The 20,777-nt window shown below is 41.0% G+C and overlaps 1 protein-coding gene across 4 annotated transcripts; it reads left to right on the forward strand.

The window, feature by feature from the left end:
- The first annotated feature begins 13,720 nt into the window (after positions 1-13,720).
- Positions 13,721-18,349, forward strand: LOC147459204 (uncharacterized). Of its 4 annotated transcripts, none has more exons than XR_015187721.1 (4): positions 13,724-14,004; positions 17,027-17,101; positions 17,593-17,738; positions 18,119-18,349. XR_015187721.1 is itself a non-coding variant. In XM_086509789.1 (3 exons), exons 1-2 carry the CDS (start codon positions 13,824-13,826, stop codon positions 17,062-17,064), a joined length of 219 nt encoding a protein of 72 aa, XP_086365915.1. In that variant the 5' UTR covers positions 13,721-13,823; the 3' UTR covers positions 17,065-17,101; positions 17,614-18,349. The 4 variants fall into 4 exon arrangements, 2 of the variants coding, with proteins under 2 accessions (XP_086365915.1, XP_086365914.1); XR_015187722.1 differs by having other exon boundaries at positions 18,145-18,349; XM_086509789.1 differs by having other exon boundaries at positions 13,721-14,004; positions 17,614-18,349.
- Positions 18,350-20,777: the final 2,428 nt, after the last annotated feature.

Below are 20,777 nucleotides of genomic sequence, written 5' to 3' on the forward strand. Positions count from 1 at the left end.
CCGCAAGACAACCAACCTTCATCCTCAAGAGTTGCAAGCAAAACTCTGCCTAATCTTCGGGCAACAATGTATAGTCAAAGGTACGAGCAGAACCAAAGCGTTCTACTTGATCTGCACAAACTCTAGAGGCATATCTCCCTGGCTATTCCTAAGTTGCCCTTCCAAAGAGTAGTTTGCCAGATTTATGAGAGCGCAAATTTGGATTTTTGGTAGGCCAAAAGTGCAATGGGTTGCCTCCACGAGGCAGCCCAGGACTTTCTGATCGTGCTGTTCCAAGACAACTATGTGCTCACAGCTCATGCTCACAGAGTGACAGTGATGTCCTAGGATATCAATTCTCTTAGACTGTTACACTTCAGGTACAACAAGGCACTTGCACCAGTCCATCTATTGATAAGAGAATGGACAACATTTTGACAATCCCTCCAGTCACCAAAGTGAAGGTGTACAATGTGAACACCACACAACACACGTATGCCACATGTTTGAATGTGGAGTGGATTCAAGAGCTACTTGTGGAAGAGCCTTCAATCGAGTCAAATGAATGGGAGATGTGAGCAGCAATTGACCAAGCTAACACTGAGACCCTAGGTTTCCTTGGACCAACTTTTGACGTAGAACTTTTGGTCTAGGGTCAAAATTTGTATTTATTTCGGCCCTCACGAGATAGCTGTTTTTTGAAATAGTAAGAGGGAGCTTACGGACCAAATTATAAATTTTGGTCTCTGGTATGTTATATTATTTTTGCATAGGTATTTATTTGTATCTGGCTTATTGGAGATCCTCATCAATCAATTTTCTCAATTCGCAGCATGCTGGTTTCCAACCTTGCATGGAATCAACAATTTGAGGTAGCTGTTTTGGACTCACAGCTGTCAATCATGCTTACCTCGGAATCCACTTTCTTGATAGAAGTAGATGATTGGTTTAAACGAGTTAGCATGGACACGAAAAAAGTTTTACTTTTACCTTACAACGAAAAGTAATTTTTATCTCATTATTCTTCAATATTTTGTATACTATGAATAGAAAAATAATTCCTTGTTTTGTGCAATTAGTTCACATTGGAGCCTTGCTGGACTAAACATTGAGCGCAAGCATTGCTACCTTGCAAATTCTACGCATGATTTTCATGGGAATGTCCAAAGGTATGTAGCTATTTGTTTCTTGATTCTATGATTTTGATGTAACATGTGGTCACCATATGCTATGTCTTGCAGGTCTGTTCAGAAACTTGTTGCTGCATGGAAGCATTGACCCAAGATAGTGTTTGGAAACATATGATGATCTTGAGTTGCAAGGTCCCAAAACAAGACGACGAGCATTCTTTTGGATGGAGAGTTCTTGCAAATGCGGAGCTTCTTCTGGAACGCATATATGCTGAGGAGCGTAGAAGTGTAGGTGCAATGTTTCGCTTTTGTAATCCTTGCACACATGATTTTTTTGAATTACATATAAAATCTAGGGAATTCATTTGCAAACAAGGAACCTGGAAAATTATTTGAACGTCCATGTGGAGGCATTCAGGACGACAATGATCTAGAATATGATCAATCTTGAAGAGACACATCCTCTAGGAGCCGCTGATGCATTTATCGTGCCACCACCATGATCACAACCTTGGCCTCCACGTCAGAGGTACGAAGCAGTGCCTCAACCAACAACAGACCAAGCGCCTGGACCTACCTCCCCTCGTATTTCTGACCACTCAACTTCTAGTGTCGCGTCAGAACGTGATAGGGACCAACTAGGTTGTGGTGATGCATTCCTATCGCGTTGTGGTGCGACATTTGGATGTCGCATAACAATGTGATAGGGACAACCCATATCATGGAGATACTCCCTATCACGTTGTAGCGTGATATTTGGATGTTGCTCCACAACACGATAGGGACCATCCATATCGTTGACACATCTCCCTATTGTGTTCTGGTGCAATATTTGGATGTCACGTCACAACGTGATAGGGACCACCCATATTGTGGACGTGCTTCCATATCGCGTAGTGGAGTGACATTTGGATGTCGCGTCAAAACACGATAGGGACCACCCATATCGTGGATGCGCCTCCCTATCGCGTTGTGGTGCGACATTTGGATGTAGCGTCACAACACGATATGGAACACCCATATCATGAAGAGAGCTCCCTATCGCATTGTGGCGCAATATTTTTCTATCGCTGTAGAGTGTGAGCATATCAACGGCTGTGTGACATAAACCTCCCACTCGCATTGTGACGCAACACATTTTGATGAAAGCTCTTCCTGCATAATCAGAGATGAAAAAAGAAAAGAGACAGAGACAAAGGAACAAGATATGAAGACATTTGCATTATCTTCAAGGACTCCATTACACAAGACTAAGAGGTGATTGATGCACTATCTTGTTTGTCCATTACAATTATTCTTCCTTCTCCTTTATCCTTGGTGGTTTCTTGTCCTCGGTCTTTGCAGTGCTTTTTTTCTCAGCCTTTGCCTTCTAGTTTTCTTTGTTTTTCTTCTTTAGCTCCTTTCGAAGAGCTTTTGCCTTAGCTAGCGTTTTCTCGACCTCCTTCATTTCCGCCATCATCTTTTGGAAAAGCTTCACCTTTCCTCTCTTCTTGTCCTCCATACCTGCGTTGTGTAGATGTGAGTGAGTTCTAGAGTGTGCAAAGGTGCTTTATATAGCTACTACGATACTCACCCAACCAGAATATGTGTCATAGGGATGGTTGAACTTGCCTCGATCTTTGTGCTACATTCATTGCACCATTACTAATGCAATCATAAGGGTGGCTGTAATGACCTGGTCAAGTTCTTGAGGAGTCTATATATAGAAGGCATGTCAGTCCCCCCTTCGTACTTCCTAGTGTTAGCCAGTACCTTCATACCTTTACCCTAACCAAAAACCCAAGTTTTCTTACCTCTCTCCACAAATGGATCTCTTTCAGATAGAGAAAGAGGAGGAGCTTCCATGCTCTAACTAGGCACCCGAAGACAAGCTGTACCATTTTCTCTATAGAATTGGGCTTGAGCAGCGAGAGCAGGAATCAAGCCTATTTTCAATCCTGCCTTCTCATTGCAAGAGTTTTTTGGCTTTTGCATCGGACATACAAGCAACAAACAATCAGCAACACATTTGAGTTTGAGGGTTGTTGATATGTTCCTATGAAGGATATCAATTTTGATCGTTTAAAGAAAGATATTTTCTACAGGAGCAGCCTCAAGTTGCCACTACAGTCTCACAAGAATGCCATTGGATGTCCCGTACATAATCAAAAGTGTTGATTTGCAGAGTACTATGCTGGGTTCATACTCTTTTGAATGTTAATCTGGACGATCTATGAGACACAGCAGAGGAGACAAGAGTAGTCACCGTTCTGTCACTGGTGACGAGTTGGTGCAACCACGAAGTGGTGCTTTGTGTGTTTCAGAAGGTGTTCAGTTGCCAGAGGGAGCTTTGCCAACAAATGTGCTCCCTATCATCCCCATCGGTGATCATCATTATGTAATGCTGCTTAATGGCATCACGAAACTGTTTGACTTGAGAGAGGACTACCGCCTTGTTATAGTTGCTCAAAATCTACAAGAGGATAACATTATAGTCAACCTTGTCGATGACAAGTATTCTGTCATGGATGCTCATGTAACAACGGGTGAGTTTATCGAACCAATAGAGGCACTAGCAATGATATACAAGGATGCAGCCGCATGTGCCATGACGCTTCCAACGGAGTTGGAATTCAGGGCGGTACCTAAAAGGCTTGGAATCATAGAGATGGGAATAATTTCTCCATCAACAACATTGACGCCTTCCTCATCCTTTGCAAATGAGAGTACACTTGACTTATGGAATGTTGCATTACTCGAAGAAGATGAAAATCAAAAGGTATACTACTGTGTAAATATTTTTTTGCTTCCCTTTATGAGAGTTTTATGTGTATAACCAACACTTGGCTTTTATTTCTTGTAGCTCGTAGTCTATGATAATAAGTTCATTCCTTGTCCTCGTGGACAAGGTAAAGGAGACTTGGGAAAGAATTCCTCCCTTGGTTAGTACTTGGAGAATTTAAACGCTCAAAACTTCCTCTGCTTCCATTCTGGCTTCTCCGAGCACAAGGCTAAATTCCCTCTTTTTGTATTGAAGACACTCTCAAGAAATCTAGGAGGCGCGGCCATCAGATGGAATGCAGACAAGGTGATGCTGCTAGACAAGCAAGTAGCAGCCTCAATTTTTGGTGTAGGGCCTGGCATGTAGCTTGCACAGTCGCTACTTTTTGTCACATGTTGCATATGGTCTAGCTTGTGGAACCACAGACCCACGCCAGTTTTCACAATATGGAAAACATGATTTGATGAAACAAAAGCAGCCAATCATTCAACTTATAGAAGAGGCCCCGCAGGTTGAGGCATCTGAGGAGATCCAATTGCTTGACCTCAACATGCTTGCGACGGATGCTAATGACAAAACGCGTCATTCAAAGAGACCAAGGCACGAGAAAGAGGGTCCTTCAGATAAGGACAAGAGGCCATAATATTTTGTATCATTTTCAGATGACTAGAAATAAATAGAATGTATTTATTTTATGCATCGAAGTTAGATTGATTATGTAATAGTGTCTTGCAATGTACTTTTTTTGTTGCAACCATCATTCACATTATGAAAAGTTGAAATGATATAGTATCAATGTCTTGCCGCATTTTTAATTTTGTTGCAACCATCATTCACAATATGAAAAGTTGAAATTACATCGATTCTTCTAAATACATTAGTTTGGTGTTTGGATCTTGCTATGGATGAGAGTTATGGCATAACTTGCAATGGTGTTATCCAAACCCTTCCCACGCACTGTTTTTGTAGCTGCCAATCCGCATGCTATCTAGTTGTAGACGATAACTCCCATATCTCCTTTCTTCACCGTTTTTGGCTAATCTCACCGCATGGCCAATCTGGCTTTGTTTGACTTGTTCCTTGTGATGTGACCTGTGCATTAATTTCTGATACATCCATTGGTGTAGCTCCTCTAAGCTATTTGCTTTGTCCGCACCACCTCCATGTTGAGTGTGATTGAAATAACCAGTACGAGCTTGGTAGTGGGTTTTTTCCATGCCTTTTGTAGGACAAACACCCAAGCTACTGTGATGCACACAAAGCATGCAGACATTATAAGGATGAGTATTCGCAATTCAAAAGATGATCATGTCATCAAACCAATTATAGTACCATGTAGTGAGTAATATGTTGATTTGTCCACGCACTTATGAATGTCTTGTGGAAGGTCTCCACAGCTTCTTGGAATTTTGTATAGTCGTCATCAGTCCATGAGTTCAATTCGCAAAACTTGTATATTTCATCCAAGGTTTTTCATACCTTTGCTTTGCAAAGGTTTTTCATACCTTTGCTTTGCAAGTCCTTGTTGCACCATTGTCTGCATGGTCAACTACAGCATTGTGCCAATTTTTCCACCTAATGCTTGTCTTTCTTGTGCACTTTGGCTTTTGCGTTGTCGTCTAGTTGTGGTCACTGAAAGGAAGAGTCGGGCTTTCACACCACCAATGGACAGTTTCTTTAGAACATCCCAGACATTTTTCGATCTCTTCTCATCCTGCTCTATCTTAACATGTCCTCTGTGCAAACCCATTTCTGAGAAGGCCGTCTCAAAGACTGAGATTGCCCTTTGCTTTGCAGAGAGACGTCGAGTGGTCCAAGCAAACAGATGTAGAGAAACATTATTTTTTCTATTATTCTACAAAGTCCATGCATTGTGCATATGTGTACTCTAGATAGTGGGATATCCAAAATGGGTCGAAAGTTAGAGTCGCACAGATGCCTATCCGGATCTCTTCTCCAAAATGGTTTGTCAAGGATGTCAACCCCTCCCATGCAATACAAGCAAGGGCTTTTGCTTGTTGCTCCTTTGGAAACGTTGTACATGCATTTCAAGGTTTTTAGGTCTCCAGCCATGTGCCACTCTACATTGTAGGATCCCATGCCCTCCTCATCCAACTTCTTTCCATTTCTCTGTTTGCTTATTGTTTTTGGTATGTTTGTTTGATAAAAAATCCAATTCAATATATCGAAGTTCTTAGTGGGCACCTGAAAGGATAATTTTGAACTTTTTATAATGCACATTCAAAAGCATTCAATTGAAACATAACGATAAATTATCTTAAACATAACTTCCACGCACCTTGAACGTCATAACAAGGAAAATGTTGTGCTCAGATTGCACACTAAAGTTTGGGATCATCTGGTCCAATGCTTGCATCCAGAGCTCGATTCATAAGTGTGATTGTGACTTGCTCAACCTTTGTCTCTTTTACAAGCTCGTACTCATCTAGATCAATGACAAACTTCAAGATGCCGTTGCACTCTTCAGGAGTATCATCAAACAATTGCACAATGTATGACTACAGTGCGATCATATCACAATTGTCATAGACCATTTCTTCTCCTTTTGGCGATCTGTACGTCATCTCGTTGGCTTCCCGTCTTGTTTCTTGAATAGAGAGAGGGTTTGGAAGTAGTGTGTGCTTGATGTGGAACTTTTTGACTTGTCTTTGTACATACCTGAGTAAGAGGAGTTAGGAATTAAAACCCTTTTCTAGTGGAACATCACTGCAAATGATGCAAAACCCTTTTCTAGTGGAGCAACACTGCATATGATGCTACATACTTGAAAATGGCAGCATATTCCTTATTGGATATACCAGCTTCATCCAATATTGATTGAATGTCCCATGCAGAGAGCTGATTCTCATGTAAAAGGCTGTCAAGTTGTTTAGCAACGATCTTACCATAGCGCTTATCATTCAAGAGGCCAGCTACGTTTTTGCGATTCAATATGAGCCCACAATGGGCCAAGGAGGTGGTTGTGTTGTGCTCCACTTCCTTGTCAGGGTGAAGCAAAGATATATGCAAGCATGTTAGCAGTAAGAGATGTGAGAGCTTCTGAATATAAACCTAAGAAGGATAGATACACTCACTTGATGGCTTGCACCCTTTTCTTGATTCTTCCCAAGCCAACTTTCAAGTCCTCGATGTCTCTTAGTTTTCTTTCTCTTTGGCGAAGACATAGCGCAGTTTTTTTTTCTCTGAGTTATCATGTAAGCTCCTTGATGGTCTCCTTGCTTCCTTCAACGCGTTGAGCACATTGCACGACTTTCTGGTGTAAGCAGACATTCTCGCTATATACAATCTCTCTCTCTTGTTGCAGAACCTCATTTCTTGCAGTCAACTGCTTAGTGTAGCCATACAAACCATGCTGGCCATCTCTGACATAGTTCACTAAGGATATAATATCCTTAAAAGGTGGAGTGGAGTTTGTGATGGGATGTTTTGGATACATTTTGTCGTCCAGCCAAAGGTCCACATTTTTCATGCCCTGTGATCTTAAGTTCTCCTTCGAAGCTTCAGAAAGCATCTGCTATTTGTTTTTCTTGCAGAGGGGTTCATACTCTCATGAGTGCTCTATGTGCATGTGATACACATCTCTCCTATTCCTCATAGAAGTTTTTCATGGAGAAGCTACAAGTGTTGTTTGAGACATGACTGATCGAAACTGTGTGCAGAAGGAGGTGGGGACGATAGAAGAATGGCAATTTGAATATCACGCGCGCGATAGAAGAATGGCAATTTGAATATTGCAGGCGCGTGAGAGAATGCAAGAGGGAATGGGAGGGAAGAAGGAGGCAAGGAAACAAAGCCTAATTTTCAAAAGCAAAAGATTGAGATATTCGGCATTGAATTCAGTAGGCTGCCGTGCACAGTGAAGTGTTATCATGACTGGAATACTTTCTGGGTTTTTAAATAAACGTACCTTGCATGAATAATATATCCAGATTTTAGAAAACATGTATGAAAAAGGGTTGAAATGAATTTTTTATTATCTCTCTCTACGCTGACATGGCATCTCTTACAAGAGTCCAAACTTTTCCTAATGGTTAACCCTTACGGACACCCTATCACCTTCGACGGTCGCCTTATTTGAGTCATGGACCGAGCTTATCGGTCCAATAGGTGTGTAGGTCATCACCGATGAGAGGTGCACCACTTATCTTATTTTTACAGTATTTTTGTAACAATCGGCCACTGTGGACGCCCATGTGTGAATCGGTTAGCAGACTCTTATAAAAGGTCTAGTTTGACATAAAATCCTCATTCTTTGAGGTGCAAGCTAAGAAGTGCTCTTGCTCTACCTCTGTCTTCTCCTCCTTCGTGTGCTCACATGTGTATGTGTGTGTGTGTGTGTGTGTATGCTTGAGAGAGAGAGAGAGATAGATTGAATTATTATCCACAGAGGTCATACATGACCCATGGGACCAAAAACATAACATTACAACAACTCCTTCTCAGTGTGGGCTGATACTTATTAGTTAAGGACACTGAGGGTCCATCAAGAGGGTAGAGTAGGGAAAAAGAGAGAACAAAAACCTAAGGGTCATCAGTTGAGGGCAGATCCGGTTTGGGATTTCAAAATTCATAGATGATCACTTTGCCACCTTGGTAGACTGCCCGTTTGCCTTGCTTATGTGCTTCATGCATCTTCTTGAGCTCGCTAGATTTGATTCATGGTCAATTCTTCTGTAATCCAAAGATTTTTCCCTTGAGAAGTCGAGATTGATATAGCAACTTCATACGCTCATCTTTGTCCTTGAAAGTGAGTATGCAATGCTAGGGTGGCACATGTCTATGTGTATCGTTGATCCAAGCAACAATTTTGGGCTTGATGTAGACAGGTTAAAGAATGTCGTTGAGCTTGGTGATTGCTTCCTCACGGGTGAGTGAGGCTTCGACTGTGTGTGCTTTTTCAAGCAGAGCTTGGCTCTCTACTTCCTTCGCATCTAAAATCTTTTGTAAACGTTCTTTGAGTCTCTCATTTTCCCCAACAAGTTCTTGAAATGAGCCTCAAGGGTTGTGATTCATGATTCTTGGTAGGCAACGGGGTCCTTCCTTGGTGCCGCTGCCATAGCAAGAAAGTTCTTGCATGCAATAGGGGTACCAAAGGACGACATCACGCTACGAGGGAATTCTTGTTGAAATTGCCTGGGATCAAGGGCTTGTTTTGATTTAAATTTTGTGGAGTGGAAGCATTGCCATGCTTTGTGGCGGCGGGGTAGTAGAGGAATGAGGTTTTTCGACGAGTAGAGATGGGGCTTAGTTTCGACGGGCTGAGAGAGAGGGGGAGAGAGAGAGAGAGAGTCTCTTGAACCAAACCTTGTATGCTGATGAGCAGGGTGCAGGTCACAGCAGATCCTGGACCAAAACGACCTTGTACGATGACGAGCACCGCAGCAGAATCAGGCTTGGCATTGGGCAGGGCTTGTGGGTTAACGTCCCCATAAGGTCGCCCTCGCCTAGGGGAGATGCGCAGAGTTTGAAGGCTATTTGGTGAGCAGAGACGAGACTAGGTTTCGGCTCTATGTGTGTGTGTGTGTGTGTGTGTGTGTGTGTGTGTGTGTGTGTGTGTGAGAGAGAGAGAGAGAGAGAGAGAGAGAGAGAGAGAGAGAGAGAGAGAGAGAGAGAGAGAGAGAGAGAGAGAGAGAGAGAGAGAGAGCATAGGCGGCGGCGTGGCTGTTGAGCACGGTGGCGACAACGGCTCCTTCTTCTTCACAGCACATGATCCTTCACGACGGAAGCATTGAGCGGGTGAGTGACATACCATTTCCCCTTTGTCTAGTTGTGAGCTTGCAGTGGTTCGTGGCTTGCACATGGTGTTTTGGCAAGTTCTTAGCCTCCGACACGTGCGGCAAAGCGCACAAGCATGGTTGTGACCTTGATGGAGGAGTTTACATTAACACAAAGGCTACACAACCTTTTTTGATTACTCACAAAGATATGTTATGATGTTCACATCAAAGAAGAGCCTAGTTGCACATGTCCTGATTTTTAAAAAGAGAGAATTTGCTCAAAAGATATTTCTTGCCTGCAAACATATGTATTGTGTGTACGTGCACAATCTTGGCCTTCAATGCAAGGAACACATGGTCATACATCAACTTACACTGACACCCACATTCCTTTCCTTTTGTTTGAGTCAACCACGTAAGGTGCATTCTATTCTATAAATGAATTGGATGCAATTTTTGATGTTAGCTCTTTCATCAATGTTGTTGATATAATCATACTGGATATGGTAATTAAAAACTTTTTGATAGGTCATCCATCTATGATTTGTTTGTTGGTCACCCACAACATTACCTTGAATTTAACTTCAAACACTTATTTCCTAGGGCTACCACTAGATCATGATAGTTTTGTTTAAAGGTTGGCTCTTGTGTCGGTGTCCTCTGTGCAATGTCCGGGGGACATTAGAATAAAAAAATGTCTATAACGTGGGTTCAATGGTAAGGGTTATTTTATTCTATATTTTCTTACATTTTCAAATACAGAAGGGTGTCGAAAAAATGATCTTGAAGAAAATTTACAAATTGAATAAGAAAAGGGTCTCTTTTATTGGTGAAAAACTCACATATGAGGGTTCTATAAATAGTCCTTGAGCGTGTAGAATGTATAGGTTTTACATATAGTGACACCCCCCCCCCCCCCCCCCCCCCCCCCGGCGGCCCCAAGTATGTAATCTTTTTGGCTATTGTATTGGTTATTGGTAGGTTTCTTTACTTTATACTCTTATGCAATTTTTCCCCAGTATCCACTTCATTATCTTCACTTGTATGCAACCCACATGTTTAACCATCCATTTTTATATAATGTTAGTTGTTGTGACGTAGGTCACTTATCAATGTGTAACTTTGATGAAAATACAGTAGTGGCAAAAATATTAAAAAAACAAAATTGCAAAATCATGAAAAAAAAGCTCACAAATAGGATGCACTCTCCCAAGGGAAGCAATTGCAACATGTGTACAACTTTTTCCTTATCCTAGTTAGTTGATATCCCCTTGGGACAATTCTTTTTTCCATGTCCACTTCCCAAGCAAGTAAAACATAATGTATCTTCTTTGCCTTTTTGAATTCCTCAAATGAAAGATGGCCTCTAGGGACCTTGGGATTTTTGGATGCATCATATGAGGCTACCACAAATTTTCTTTGATTATGTGCTTGATGATCACCATGACATACTTATGCATGGGAACTATTGGGGATATGTGTGTTATGCAACAATTTTTCATCAAGATCATCATGAATATGTCCTTGCGCTATAAATCTTCAAGAGTTTTGGCATCCTCAATTTTAACATGCTTCTTAAGCTTAGGATTTAACCCATGAACGAGCCCTTGCACCCATTAAGACGTCTAGCTTGAGAATAGCATCTCTATAATGCAAGATGTATTCAAGCAATATCTTATGCTGTCGCGTATGACACTTATCCCATGTTGTCCAATTTCTATCCTTCTCATTGGTAGATCATGTGCATGGTATGATGCCCTGCTCTTTGAGAAGCATCCACCACCTATATGCTTTACATTCTAATGTCAATCTAGTTTGTAGTATCTTGATCGCATCTGTAGTGTGATGAAGCTAGAACTTATGCTTAGTTGAAAGAATACATTGTAAAGTGATTTCCATAGAAACTTCTCTGGGTGTAATACAAAAAATCCCTCCATGTTTTCATCTATTGCATGGTTGCTATGGTTGCCAAAAAAGATATATTTGTTTACTATTTCTTCGTCATTACCTTTCTCATATTTAGAAGAATGGACCTTTGGTTTTTCCTCAAACTCACTCAAAGAGCTATCTAAAAGATCAATAATAGGAACTATGTAGACCCATAATTTTTTTGACCTTCATTTGGCAAAAAAATGCCTTAAGAAGGGTAGATATATGTGAGGTCCTAACACAACAATGGGGACTTGGGCCTTAGGAAAAAGAGAAAAAGGAATAATCTCACCTAAAATTTAAGAAAATTAGTGTAAAAATGTGAGATTTTTCTTCAGGTTAAACTCTATAGTACTTACTACTACTCTTCGTACTAAATCTTTTGACCATAAGAGCACAATCAAATTTGAAATAATTCTACTAGGGAATGCTAGGTGGCGAGAGTCACAGTCAATGGATTATTCTCTATTCCCTTCCCTTTGAACTGATCAATTAGGCAAGGTTTCCTTGTAACTCCCTTGTTGTTTGCAATATCAGAGCATATGGGCTCAATTGTCTCATTCAACAAGGCATTTGATTGGGGTTGATGAAAGGCATCACTTTGCCCAGCTCCTTGAACCAACAATCTCTATCCCAATTCATAGATGACACCAACGTGTTACTTGCTCACTAGCTCAGGAGGAGAACTCCATCAAAGCCTTATGGTAGGACTTGGACATTTTTTGTGCTCTTTAGGATCCAATATCAACTCACCAAAATTAGAATTTTCTCCCTCATCCCCATTCCCAAATGGGACCTTAACAAGGGTTGCAAGGTCATCAAGGAGGGGAAGATATTTGCATTGATGGGTATCCCCATGGGATTGGGGGTCTCCCTTGCCTAGGGGTGGGAATGGGTTTGTGCCAAGTTCAAAGTGAAACTCACCTCGTGGATAGGGTTTCAAAGCTCCATAGCCGATAGACTAGTGGTTAGTAGCCACTATCTATTGGCCTATGTAATATTTTTTCTCTTGTGTTACTACATGTGGAATAGATATGTAAGACATTTTTATGGGATAGGGATCCTTTTGTAAGGAGAATCTCCAAAGTTAGTTGGCCCATTTCTCCCAAATCCAAAGGGGGTTTAGGGATCACGACTCTCTCTCGCCTTGCCAACAAGCTGGCTTGCAAGCTTGTGGTTTTAACCCTCAACTCTCTTCAGAAAGAGTGGTCTTTCCTCCTTTTTTGACACCTTGACATGTTTAGATTGGATGGTAATAACAAGGATTGGACTAACCTTCCAACAACGACTATCCTCTCACAGTAAGTTCATCTCCCTAAGAAATGGGCTAGATCTTCTCAGAGCTTTGTGGGCTGCCTAGAGCAGGTTCAGACCATTCCTTCAGATTATTGTCTATCCAACCATAGTTTATCTATCCCTCCTAATGACTCGGTCTTATGGCCATCCCTTGAAATTCCTCTCCCCACTTTCAAAGCCTCTCTTAGTGTTCATAACAAAGGCGTAAGGGTCTAGATGGATTTATGGTCTTCAAACTCCCAAAGCTAGCTTTTAGACGACACTCTTTTTGCCATATACAACCTCACACCTTGGGAAATAGCTAAAGTTAGAGACCGGTGTAATCTCTTTCCCCCTTAGTTATACAATCAACTCCTCCGAGATCGATTCTTCGTAAGGCTATCTGGAATGCCCAAAAATTTCTGAAGGCCCAGCTCGATATTCTGGTTATCATGGGCTTTTCCAAAATGTGACCTGCATTTGGAGATAAAAGTTAGCTCATTGAAGAAGGTAGACTCAGACGAAGTAGATAGTTCCCCCCCTCCTTTCTTGATGATTGGAGACTGACCACCACACTCTGGCCAAGTCCAACATACTTCTCGCTCGTGTGCAAGCGAAATTGACTTTGATGTATAAGGCTCGTGGAAACTTGATAGTGCTTTGTAGGTGATAATCTGTGAGAAGGGAGTTACTGAATCCTGATGTAACTTTTTGGTTTTCTATCCGTGTACTAAATTTTGTTCAGTGTAGTCTCTTTAGTACTTACTACTACTCTTAAATTTTAGTTGAGTCTCTCTCTCTCTCTCTCTCTCTCTCTCTCGTCGCTGTTGGAGAGAGCTTACCGGGGCGACTGACAATAAAATGCGTACGCGTTCCCGTTCAACTCCATATTGCTCGCTCCCTCCCTCCCTCTCTCTCTCTCTCAGTTCAAACCACCCTCCCTCCCTCCCTTTCTCTCTCGCACCGCTCTCTCTCTTCCTCAAGCACACATGCAAAGTCTGATAACGAGCTATGACAATACTTTCTACAGCAACTTCTAGTGAGGAACTCCTACCTTCCTTCGCTTCAAATACGAATATTTCAGATCAGCTGCCAACCCCCCGACAACAGCGACGCATCACAAGGCAGGCAGCTCGCGCTCTCTGCCACGACATACTGGATTGCTGCCTTCACATCCTCCTGCTTCTCTGCGGTATGCTCTCTAGCTGCTCCCCATCCCTTCATACAATTCTACATTGGACCCCCACAGGAAGATTTAGAAATTTTCTCATGTAGGAAAACGGAGTCTTTTCCAGTGTTTTTCATACGACGAATAACATCATGAGCTTTTGCTCGAGAGGCACTGCATACCTAGCCGGGTACGGGCTGACGGTCCCCTACCCTCAATCGTACCCGGCTAGGTATGCGGTGCCTCTCGAGCAGAAGCTCATGATGTTGAGGTAAGTCACAATGTGGGAATTATTGTGAGAATTTGTCCAAAACTTCTTGTGTGGGCACCATGGTTTTTTCCGACGTCCTGTTCTATTTCTCTCTACATTTTCTTAGCCAATGACTTTTGGGAGCGATTGTGGACGATTGGATTAGGTCTCCCCAATCTCGGAAAAATAAAATCCTCTCAAAATATCTTAAATGCATAAGTGAAGGGTAGTTTAGGAAATGGAAAGACCCATGAAAATGGAAAGTCCAAAGACATTTTGTGTTCATATATAAAAAAAAATGGTGGGGTGTACATTGATACATTTGTGCTTTTCTTTTGCTTATTTTTCCTCTAGCATTTTCTTTCCTGTAGAGTGTCATTGTTAATTTATCCCACAGTGGCAAGTTGATTAAACTTGTCTATTTATCCCACATGGCAAGATGATGACTATTTTTCTTCCTATTTCTTGTAAAATAGGCATTAACCAAGTACTCTCCTATAGAAGGCTCGAATTCAAGCTCATAAAACCGAAGCCAAACCCATTTTAATGGAAGTTAGGTCCCTTTTTTGAACTATAACTTCCGCTAACATTGGAGCTAAGAGGATAATCTACCCCTTGGCCTTCTACTATCTTTTCTAAGTACTTGGTGATGAGACTTGAACACATAGCTCTTCGAGAAGGTTTGGATTCAAGTTCATGTATAACTAAGAAGCCAAACCCATTTCAGTGAGAGTAAAGTCCTTCTTTGGAAATATAACTTCTGTCTATGGTGGGGCTCTCCTTTGAGTGGCCCGTGGTGGGACTTGAACACACAGTGGTGAGACTAGAACACATAGATGTTTGGAAAGTTTCAAAATTTGTCTTATGTAGACAACTGTAGTCTGTGGCTTTTCAGTTTGTTATTAATAGCTTTGAGGATACACAAGGTAGACCCACCTTTTAGTGCCATACCCTCAAATATCATCAACACTCACAAGAATGTAATGCTTATCACAAGAAGATTCAAAAATTTTCTCATGTAGGAAACGGAGTCTTTTCAAGTGTTTTTCATATAATGAATAACATCTTGAGCTTTTGCTCGAGAGGCACCGCATACCTAGCTAGGTACGATTGGGGGCAGGGGACCACCGGCCCCCCCACCGGGCCGGCGGTCCCCTGCCCCCAATCGTACCTTGCTAGGTATGCGGTGCCTCTCTCATAGAAGCTCATGATGTTGAGGTAATGTGGGAATTATTGTGAGAATTTGTCCAAAACTTCTTGTGTATATGGTGTCTTTGTACGGGCTAGAATTTGAGAAAACCAACAACACTATAACCACCCATTCAAATCAGACTGGTTTTAGAGTTGGAGCAATCCTTAAAAAGCATGCTTCAATCAATCTATGCTATTTGTTAGAGACTGAACTTGTACATGTGTCGTCATCATAAACTTCTTGCAATAAATGTTAATATTTGATGTCTTTAGTAAGATGGTTTTCTCCACCTTCCATCTTATACCCATGCTAGAAACTCGATATGGAGGCCTGTATATTAATGTATACTCTAGTAAGTGGCGTGCATTTGTATGCGTTTTTGGAAATGTGGGGCATAATTGCTACCTATATTTACAGCCACTGTTGCGATTTTAGTGGGGATGTGCTAGTACTTAGTCATCTAAGGCCTAACAAACCTTATGGTTATAGTGTCTTGTGGATGTATGCCTAGCCTGAGTGTATATTTGTATTTTTCTTCATAAGTGATAATATTTGCAAAGGTTTTTTTCAAGTTAGCACCAATTCAAATTGAGAAGATTTTTCTACCTTTAATTATAATGTACTCATTCATCCCCTATAATACTTCTTCTGATGCTGGACTTCATTATGGCTAATGTCAATGCATCATGTGTGCCATTCTACTGGCTAAGTCTGTTGTGCATCCTTATAAATAAATTTAGCATCAAACCTTTGTAATCATGCGTGCTTATGTGTGTCTATGTACAAAGTGTAAAGTTTGTGTGCTTGATTACCTAGTTCTACACCCATTAATGGAAAGCATGTGGATATATCATATCATAGTACCCCGAGGGGTCCACCTTTCAAAAATCATGCATATCACGTGCATTCGAAAGGTATTTTTAAACTCCTTCTATTCACACATTCCTCCATAAGTTGACTCCTCTTCTTTCATAAAGTTGTAGTTTTTTTTTTTAGTTTTTTAGTTTCAAAGCCTCATTTTAAATGTAGCTCTTTAACTATTGAAGTTTTTTAAAAATCTTCTGGGTGAACTCACATGCTACACTAACATATTTTGAGGCGGAACCGTGGGCATAGGACGTTGTACACACTATACATGACAAAGCTTAAATTGTATTGTGGATGTGCTCATATCTGGCACTTTTCTTTGAATGTAAAATTGGTTGCATCCTCCAATTTTTGTGTGTATGTGTTTCTAGAAAGAAACTAAGTTATGAAAAAACATTATTTTCAATGTAATACCAAGACCAAGCAATATAGTTTTGCCTACAATCACTAGGGTGTTTGGATGTTGTGGGGTGTGTACAACATCAGGAATCATCTACTTTTTGTCAAGGTTAGATCCTTCCATATCAGAGTCAAATGGGGGTAACAAAACAGGGGACCTTAGAAGAATGCTATGCTGTGTCTAATAGAGATCTTAGGAAAGTTTCATGGGCCTTTACAAGCCAATTATGAAGTACAATTGTAAAAAGACACATTTGAGAGAGAGAGAGAGAGAGAGAGAGAGAGAGAGAGAGAGAGAGTATCAAGTGCTACAAAGAAAATTTGTTCCCATTTTGTAGGTGAGAAAAAGGAGGACCATTGTGTAGTAGCATTGTGACAAAAATCAATCCTCTGCTGCCAGGTTCAAGATTAAGGTATATTTTGTAGGAATCCATTTAGTGAATCCTTAAATCTTAGATATATGATAATGTTACATTTATACTTTAGCTTTTTGTTTTAGGCACAACATTGAATTGTGTCTTTAGATCCTATTTAGGTCGAGTGTACATTGATCAAGGTTCATGGATTTTGAAACTCCATGTATGATTGTCTTTACTTTTGATAGGAGAAAGAATAGTATGGTAGATGTTATTAAGCATCTTATGGCTTGTGTGTGTATGTGTGCGGGTGCATGCGGATCTATGTTTTTTTGCACACAATATGTTTCTTGGCATCGTTATCGATGCTCAATGCATACTTGATGATCTATTTAGTCTCTTGCCCCTGTTTGCTCCAATGAGCACTAATTAAGCAATGCCAATGATAGGCTTAAAATTATTCAAAGTCAATAGATAAGTTTAAAGCTATTTGTCGTGCTTAATTGAGTAAATGACAAAAAATGGGCCTAAAGTCGTAATTGATTTAGTGAATATAATCTTGAGGAAAGAAGTGGAGATAAGCTGAATGGAAGAAGAATGTGGAGGAGGATGTTGCTTCACTTCTTGAGTGATTCGATCCACGACAGGAGGGCCAACCCAGAACAAGAGGGGAAGGCTTAACAAAAGAACAAATGTAAGGAGCTTGGCATTTTGTGTTATAGAGCTTCATGTAGCTAGTGGTGTTCATCTTGCTTCACATCCACACTATCAAGGATACCACATGATACCCATCCTCTTCTCTCTTGAAGAATTTCACTTCCATCTGGTCTCTCACCTCGAAGTCTCTATTGTTGCACAACTTTTATTTTCAGCTTCTTGCAATCCATGAATAGGGGGTTTTCTTTATTTGATAGTACTGATATATATGTTAGTATTAGTCATTGGTTTCCTCTATAGTGACCTTGTCAATCATATGAAGTAATTATCTAAAAATTCATTGCTAGAATTGTCTTGATTATTCTCCCCTACAATTGTATACTATTTGAGTGATCGAGAACTCTCTTTACCATGTAGAATGAAAATTGCACAATGACATGTAGGATCCCACATCGGCAAAGCCATGTCATGAGTCGTGCATAGCCATGTGTTGGCATATGATGATCCCAACAATTAGATGAAAGGTCAGTTCAAGGACCAAAGTTCTAATGGTATCTTGACTTTTGGAGATGCGGAATAACTCTCAATGAAGCCCGTAAAAGAAACATGCAATTCTTGTTTTCAATGATGCATATTCAAGGATTATTTTGATTCTATGTTGGGTGAGTCTCTCTCTCTCTCTCTCTCTCTCTCTCTCTCCATCCACCCCACCACACAAAACCCTCTAACCAAGGCATATTCAAGGACTATTTTAATTCTATGTTGGGCGAGTCTCTCTCTCTCTCTCTCTCTCTCTCTCTCTCTCTCTCTCTCCCCCCCCCCCCCCCCCCCCCCAAAACCCCCAAAGGCCTAAACTTTTGTTAGAAAGAGTTAGACAAAAGTCATACCTAAGCAAATTCAAGTTATCCCTTTTCAAAAGGGTAATGGAAGAATGAAAGTAGAATGGTTCCAAGATTTACTTTTGAAGTGTATATGGGCACAAACCATTAATCTTGTAGTAGTAGCCAAGGTGAAAGACTAAGAAGAGAAAGAATTTTGGCAAGCCACTTCTAGGATAAGTGTTGGTATTATATCAATGCATAAAAATCAAAATAATCTTGTAGGAGCAAGAAATAAGGAGATGGCAGGACTCACGAGCTAAATGAGAGTATAAGGAGAATATGTACAAAGGAGCTAAATGAGAGTATAAGGGTAGTGATGTACAAAGTAGCAGGAATAACCAAAGAGTAATCAAACACTACAAGAGGTTGTGTGCACTTGTGACGTTGTTAGCGATGAAAATACATTGGGTTTTTATACTCCTTGGCGTCGCTAAAACCGTTACTAACAGCGTTGATACAGGAACGTCGTTATGAGCGTCGCTATAATCGTCGTTATATAAGTCGCTATAGGCATTGCTATATAGCGACGCCTATAGCGACGATCATAGTGACGTTTATAGGTCACCTATAGCGACGTTTATAGCGACGTTGTAGAGCCTTATATAGCGACGTCTGAGAGAATTTTTTTTTGGTGGCAGGACATTGAATGGCCTTCCACCCATCAACCATATTGAATGTTTCAATAATTGAGGTAACCTAAATGAATCGAAGATAAGCTCAGATTCACCTTTGAAAGAAAGTGCAAGCTTAGATATAGACCCAAAGTAGTCACCCACAAGACAATATAACCATTAACTCCATCATCCATAGTATTATTGTTTGCAGAATAAAGATACAAATTTGACAAAAGTAAATTGACGAAAGTAAATCAATGATAATTGTACATCATAGGCAAAATCACTTGATTGTTAAACTTTGCAAATGTAATAGTTACAACACCATTGTCATCATTGAAAAAATATGCATGGTTTTTCAATAGTTACAAAAAGACGTATAAACTTCATCTCATGATATATATGCTATGACAAAAGGAAACTAATGCTATCTAGCTACGGCTAGACTGACGTCGTCTAGTCACATGTCTCATCGAGTCCAAGTGACGTATCTGTCGGATTCTGCAAAAAAAAACAATAAGACAACTTTCTGTAAGTATAAACATATAATTTATAAAACAATACAACAAATAGAAAAGAGTAAATCCTAATACTAACCATGCCGCCACAAGAACTCAGAATGTCCATCAGAACGTTTAAGCCCTTCCTGCCTGCGTACACGCGCTCATATGGTGTGGGTTCACGTCCTGTTAGTGACCACTGTCAAAATATACAAAGAATCCATTATGTTAGAATTTAAAAACCCCTAAGCCCTAAACTATCAAACCTAAAGAGCAATGCGAAAACACTTACAAAATCGGCCTCAAATGATGCCCACCCGCTACTCCCCAAGTGGTGCGAGCTCCCTGCCTCTACTCGCGCTTTGGCTGCCTCCTTTTGTTGCTTCCACTTGTCGGGATTCTTGCGCGCTACTTTCTGCGCATTCTTCCAATCTTCTTTGACCAGCCAATCTGGTATGTTCCACCCATGCTTAATTGCTTTTTGCATTTTAAGTAGCTTCTGCTTGCAGTATTCGTGCATTGGAACCTTCATCAGGTCTTTATTCAAGCGGTCATCCCGTGTTGAAACGAAAAACTCGTCATGCAGCATGCTGATGACTCTGTTTTTTAAATCAATTGGTACTTCAATCCAGGTGTTTAGTATGTAGTGTCTAAACATGTGACAGCAAAGACCGCGCATGTGTGAGATCACCTTCTTGCCTTCATCATCCAAGATGATGCCGTTGCTGAAGTCGACGGAGTAAGGCAAGCTCTCTCGTTGGTGACACGTGAACCTGGGTGTCCCAGCAGGGGTGTCTAGCAACGTGTCGATGGGGGTACGAACGTCATGTGTCTCCACTAGTGTCTGGGCTCCGAAGCCAGGAGTGTCAATTGAAGTGACTCCTCCTGAAGGAGTAGCTAGTGGTGTTTGGCTGCAAGCAATGGCCATCAACCACACAAAACCTGGTGTAGATGGTGATGCCGTGGCTATTGTGGGGGCGGGCAAAAAAGGGGAGGGTAAAGAGCCTCATCGAACACGAGGCGGTGTCGAGGCATCGGCGGCGGCATCCCCATAACAACCACTGCTGCCACAACTAGAGTG

This window comes from Adiantum capillus-veneris, chromosome 4 (assembly GCF_014529385.1).
Source record: "Adiantum capillus-veneris isolate H3 chromosome 4, ASM1452938v2, whole genome shotgun sequence".
NCBI lineage: Eukaryota > Viridiplantae > Streptophyta > Polypodiopsida > Polypodiales > Pteridaceae > Adiantum > Adiantum capillus-veneris.

Coding starts and splice junctions, on each gene's coding strand:
- LOC147459204 (XM_086509789.1), top strand. CDS start 13,824: ATGACAATACTTTCTACAGCAACTTCTAGTGAGGAACTCCTACCTTCC. Junction 14,005..17,026: donor CATCCTCCTGCTTCTCTGCG/GTATGCTCTCTA, acceptor CCCATTTTGTAG/GTGAGAAAAAGGAGGACCAT.